Source organism: Ammospiza nelsoni, chromosome 2, assembly GCF_027579445.1.
Source record: "Ammospiza nelsoni isolate bAmmNel1 chromosome 2, bAmmNel1.pri, whole genome shotgun sequence".
NCBI lineage: Eukaryota > Metazoa > Chordata > Aves > Passeriformes > Passerellidae > Ammospiza > Ammospiza nelsoni.
The window spans coordinates 50155774-50161402 of record NC_080634.1 but is presented as its reverse complement, the minus strand read 5'-3'; the positions used below and the strand labels follow the sequence as shown (position 1 = coordinate 50161402).

The window sequence follows — 5629 nt, the reverse complement described above, 5'->3', positions numbered from 1 at the left end:
TCCAAGCCCCGCTCCCCTCTCCTCGTTATCCCACCGTCGGGGCGGGGGGAAAGTGTCACAGTGGGAATAGGCAACAGAGAGAGAAATTCCCTCCCGAGAAAGCGGCCGGCAGGCATCTCTGCATCCCTGCTGTTGCGCTGCTCTTATCGTAGGCTCGCAACCGCGGCCGCCTGCGAACAAGTGACGGTGTGGGCACAGCGTTCCCGGCTGTGTGCAGGGTGGGAATACCCCGTTCGTCGCATCCAGGACATGCACAGCGACTCCGAGGGGGCCGTCTGTGGCCTCTGCCCAAGGAGACGTGCTCCATCCTTTCCTACTTGGGCGTCCCCGTCTCCCAAGACCACTGACACTGGATCCCTTGGGACATTTTGAGAATGAATTTTACTGGCGTTAAAGCCTGGCTCCGAGTCAGCGCCACGCTCAGCACCAAAGGAACGATAGAATGGGGGGAAGGAGAGGGAGATTTTCGGAGACTGGGTTCGGGATATCTGCCTTTGCAGAGCTGAAATCCGCCCTCAGCTGCCGGACACCCTGTCCCAGCGACACTCCTCGGAGTGCAGAACAGCCCCGCACGTGGAAGGAAAAGCTCCCTTGGGACAAAACCACGTGGATCTCCGTGTGTAACACCCGGGACAGGAGGGTCCGGGACAGCGGGGGGCCCGTCTGGGGAGCCCCGGCAGGACCCAGCCGCAGCCGCCCCAAGGGACCGGGAAAGCCGGTGAGAAAGGCTGAGACGGTGCCGCGCTGCTCCGGCGGAAAGTGCTGGGAAAACGGGGGGACATTCCCGTCCCCATCCATTTTTTCTCGGCGGGTGAAATGTTTCCTCGCTGTGTCATGGGAAAAGATGCGAATATGCAAACGTCGTTTCGCATTGTCCCCGCTCAGGGTGAAAAGTTAAAGCATAAAAGCGGCGGGGGGAAGCTGAGAGGGGGTCGCCTCTTCAAAGGGGACTGGCTGGGCTGGGGGAGCCGGCTGCCTCTCGCCTGGGAGCCGCCCTTCCAGAGCCAGCATTTCCAGAGGGTTACCAAGGAGCTGGGGGGGAAGAAGTGTGTGCCTGGAGGGACAAGCCGCCGGGCTCCCCGCGGGCTTGGCCGCGCTGCACACAGCGGGGCAATCGCCCAGTGAGGTGACGGGCTCCGGGAGGAGGTTGGTGGTTCCCTCCTTGCGGAGAACCATCCCCTGCCTTGGTCCCAAGGCCTCCCCGGGCTGCGGGATTATCCGGCCTCGCTCCAGCGGTGGGTCTGAGGGCAGAGGGTGTTTTAAACGAAGGCACCCCCAGTCCTCGTCCTTTCCCGGACCTGCTGGGCGCGCCCGACCTCGAAGTTCTGCAGACACACGCGGAGGAAGGAGACAGCGCCCTTGGAGGGGGGAATTTCTCCTCTTACCTCGCCTTCATCGCCCATGACCGAGCGGGAGCGGGAGCGGGTGGGAAGCGTTTTACAAAAAGCAGTAGGCCGTCGCGATGGGGTTTGTTGCTCAAAACAACCACTACAAAATAGCTTTGTGGATTTTTAATCAAAACTCCCTCCTCTTCCGCCCCTTCCCCCCCACCCCCCCCCCCGCTCACCCCCCAATACCAAAGCACAGAGGAGAGCTGGCTAAAGTGCTGCCTACAGATCGGCCGTGATACACGGCTCCCATATTCCCACCCTCGCCCTTAGATCTCCCTCTCTGTCTTTTGCAAGTCTCTTGATTTCATCCTTTGAACCCGTGATTGGAGGTTAAAGTGCACCAGGTTGCAATGGAAGGAGGAAGCTCTTAAACAATAAAGGCTTGAATATTTAGCTGTGATCAGGTCGCTGCCCTCTCCTTATCTTTTTAAATGCAAATCGTCTTTTAGGGGTAGTAGCTATATACCCAGCGCCTCTCCACGTCACCTGCCTTTGGTGTGTCTGGGCCATTACTAATAGAGCCTTGTAAACAATCGTTAATCATGTAAGGACTGCCGGCCATCGGATTCGGACCGGGAGCGCGGACCGGGAGCGCGGAGCGCAGCGCGGGGCCGCGGCCCCTCCGCCTGCCCCCTCCCCGCCCCGGGCAGCCCGGCCCAGGCAGCAGCAGCAGGCGCGCCGCGGCCAGAGCCCCGAGCAGCATGCGGAGAGCCGCCGCCGGGGCCCCGCCAGCATGTACGTGAGCTACCTCCTGGAGAAGGACGGGCCCATGTACCCCGGCCCGGTGCGCCACTCGGGGGGGCTCAACCTGGCGGCGCAGAACTTCGTGGGTGCCCCGCAGTACGCGGACTACGGCGGGTACCATGTGAACCTCGACGGCGCCCAGTCCCCCGGGCCGGCCTGGCCCGCGCCCTACGGCGCCCCTCTCCGCGACGACTGGGGCACCTATGGCCAAGGGGCGCCGCCGGCCGCCGGCGCCGTCCACGGCCTCAACGGGGGCTCCCCCGCCGCCCCCATGGCCTACAGCCCCGCCGACTACCACCACCACCACCACCACCCGCACGCCCACCACCACGCCGGCCCCGCGCCCCACTGCTCCGCCGGGGTCGTGCAGCCCCTCAACGCCGCCGCCAGCGCCGCCGCCAGCGCCGCCCCCGAGCCGCTGTCCCCCGGTGGGCAGCGCCGCGGCCTCTGCGAGTGGATGAGGAAGCCGGCGCAGCCCCCGCTCAGCAGCCAGGGTAAGTGCGGGCCGGGGCCGGGCGGGCCGGGACTGCCCCGCCGACGAGTCCCCCGGGGCGCCGCCGACTCCCCGTTTCACCGGGCAGCTCGGCAAAGCCTTTTCTCGGGGAGAGCTCCCAGAAACAAATCCCTCCGAGGGTCGGTCCTCGGAGAACAGGCCTGCCGGGCTCTACCGACAGCGCTCAGTGCTAGTGCCGGGCCGGCGCTCGGCCGGTGAGCAGCCGCTGTCGGCCCCGGGGCTCGGTGCCCGGGGTGCGCTCCGGCGGAGCAGGGTGGGATGGTCTGGATCCCGAAGAAACGCTCGTTCTTCCTGCCGCTGCTCCGCTCTCCTGCTTATAGCCACTTAGAAGATTTTTATAACCAATTATAGTCATATAAATCATCGGCCGGTGTCGCTCCGCATTTGTTTCTGAGTCACTGGGCGCCTGCCCTTTATTAAGGTCTCAGCGCGGCCAGGCCTCCCGAGCGACAGCGGCGGCCACTTGCCAGCCCGATCCCTGCGGGCCGTGCCGTGCCCTGGCCGGGCCGGGCCGTGCGAGGGCGTGCCCTCCCAGGTCAGGCCGTAGCCGGCGCCGCGCTCCCTTGTGATGTTAATACCCCCGCAGACCCTCTCTTTCATTCCCACCGTGCATCTGCCAGGGGACATGCGCGTCCCGCGCTTTGATATACGCCTTCCACGGCTAGTACTTCTCTTTTTCTTTTTTAATTTTCTTTCTTCTTTTTTTTTTTTAATTTTAATTTTTTCAAATATTTGTATATAGTGGCCGGGAAAAAAAAAAAAAAAAAAAAAAAAAAAAAGGATTACGACTTTCGCAGCGAATAATGACTTATGGCATTCCCCTCTCATCCCCTGCCTTGCGTGACCGACGGCGGGGCCGGCGGAGGTGCCCCGGCCGGAGCGGAGCGGGTGTCCCGGCTGCGCCTGTGGCCGCCGGCCCCGGGGGAAGAGCCTCGGTGCCCCGGTGCCGGCCGCTGGCACTGCCACGTCTCGGGCGCCGGTGGAACTCCTACAGGCCCACCGCGCTTCCCACAGCAGCCCGTGGTGTTCCCACAGTTTGGGCTTGTGCGGTGGTGGCCGGTCCCTTGTCTCCATTCAAATTCTGCCTTTGGAGCCAGTGTTTATGTTAATGTGCAGAGCTGGGGGGATGAAAGCGCCTGCCGCCATTTGTTCAGTAGTGGTAATTCAAACAGAATGTGGCTGTCATTAAGGCTTTGAGAAGGGTTTTTCTTTGATAAGATCTCCTTGTCCTGCATTGTTTGGGATTGTGTTCCCTATTCACTGGCTCTGGGGAGTTTTCTCTGATCAGGCTTGTATCTTTACAGGGTGCTTTTGTTGTGGTTTGCAGAGAGTTTACCTGAACAAAGTCAGCCTGCTAGCCATTAAGCACCTTGGGGGCAGAGACTCCCCGCCTCGGCTCCCTGGGGAACGGGAGGGCCGGGGACACAACCAGTCAAACAAGAAACCCTCGGGAAAAAGGAGGTCAGCGGCTGCAGCGGTGCACTCCCACCGGCTGCTAGCTGGCATCGCCTTCGGGTTTCCTTGGGTTTCGGTGTTTGGTTTGGTTTGGGGTTTTTTTTGTTAGTTTGTTGGCTTGGGTTGTTGGGTTTTTCTGAGCTCTGAGGTTGTACGTCAAACTTCCAGGCTTCCCAACAAATCCCTGTAGCTCCCGTGCCGTAACAGAAAAGGGGGAGCTGGCCGCTGAATTCACGAGTGCTTCCCGGCAGCCGCTCCCGATTCTCCGCCCTTAGACGGCTGTTTCTCGTTTAGAAACGAAATCACCGTGCCCTCAACAGGCCTTTTCTTTCTTTCTTTCCCTTTCCCTCTTTCTCTATAAAAAGTTTGTTGTCGCTAGGGAAGGCAATACAAAACCAAAAGCCAGCAAGTGCACAGTGAAGGTGTCCCCGTGCGAGGCAGGGCTGCGCGGTGGGGCCAGGGCTGCCAGCCGGGGTTGGGAGCTCTGCGCCCTCGGGCATGCCTGGCACTGATGTCCCACGTCCCAAGGAACTGCGGAACGTCTCCGCTCCTCTGCTGCGCTCAGCAGAGCCCAGGGCAGGGGGAGGCGAGCAGCAAGCCCGGAAGGGGGGGGATAGGACTGCACCTGATCGCTCTGCACCGCAGACAGAATGGCTGCGCTCAGCTCTGCCCTTTGGCTTTGACTTTCTCAACCCTGGCTTTGTGCTCCGCAGTTAAAACCAGGACGAAAGACAAGTACCGCGTCGTGTACACCGACCACCAGCGGCTGGAGCTGGAGAAGGAGTTCCACTACAGCCGCTACATCACCATCAGGAGAAAAGCGGAGCTGGCCTCCAACCTGGGGCTGTCGGAGAGACAGGTCTGTCCCAAAAGTGGCGCTCGCTGTGCACGCCACGTGTGCCCGGGCTGCGCGGAGGCAGGGATGCGCGGGGTTGGGATGCGCGGTGTTGCGATGCTCGGTATTGGGATGCGCGGGGTTGGGATGCTCGGTATTGGGATGCTCGGGGTTGGGATGCGCAGGGTTGGGATGCTCTCGGTGAGAGCCCCTGGGAGGGGGATAGATCCCCGGCAAGCTGTCCCTCCTCACTCCCCTCTCCACCTCCTGGCAGGTGAAAATCTGGTTCCAGAACAGGCGGGCGAAGGAGAGGAAGATCAACAAGAAGAAGCTGCAGCAGCAGGCGCAGCCCGGCGGCGCGGAGCCCCTCAGCCCCAGCGGCTCCTTGCAGGGCCCCGCGGCGGCGGGGGCGGGCTCCGCCGGGCTGGGCCCCGCCGCCCCGCAGTGACCGCGGCCGGGACAGCGGCGCAGGGACTGCTGGAGGGCGCAGCGGAGCGGGCCGGGTCGGGGGCACGGAGGGAGCGGCCCCCGATGCGCTGCACCGCCCCGCGGGGCCGGCCGTGTGTACAGGTGTACAGTGTTTGTGTCTCGTCGTCCGGGGGAAGCGTGTCCATCGCTTTCTTAATATTATTATTATGTTTGGGTGCTTTTTTTTACCCCGGAATTTGTTAGGTAAAGTGGGGGCGCTGC

General features: G+C 62.3%; 1 protein-coding gene across 1 annotated transcript; it reads left to right on the top strand.

Annotated features, from left to right (window-relative positions):
• The first annotated feature begins 2124 nt into the window (after nt 1-2124).
• Nucleotides 2125-5387, top strand: CDX2 (caudal type homeobox 2). Its single transcript, XM_059466799.1, has 3 exons — nt 2125-2629; nt 4818-4963; nt 5214-5387. The coding sequence occupies exons 1-3, from the start codon at nt 2125-2127 to the stop codon at nt 5385-5387; spliced, it is 825 nt and encodes a 274-aa protein (XP_059322782.1).
• Nucleotides 5388-5629: the final 242 nt, after the last annotated feature.

Excerpts from the sequence above, each read along its gene's own strand:
- CDX2 (XM_059466799.1), top strand. The coding sequence starts at position 2,125 with ATGTACGTGAGCTACCTCCTGGAGAAGGACGGGCCCATGTACCCCGGC. Across the intron at positions 2,630-4,817 it reads GCCCCCGCTCAGCAGCCAGG|TTAAAACCAGGACGAAAGAC; the intron begins GTAAGTGCGGGC and ends TGTGCTCCGCAG. Across the intron at positions 4,964-5,213 it reads TGGGGCTGTCGGAGAGACAG|GTGAAAATCTGGTTCCAGAA; the intron begins GTCTGTCCCAAA and ends ACCTCCTGGCAG.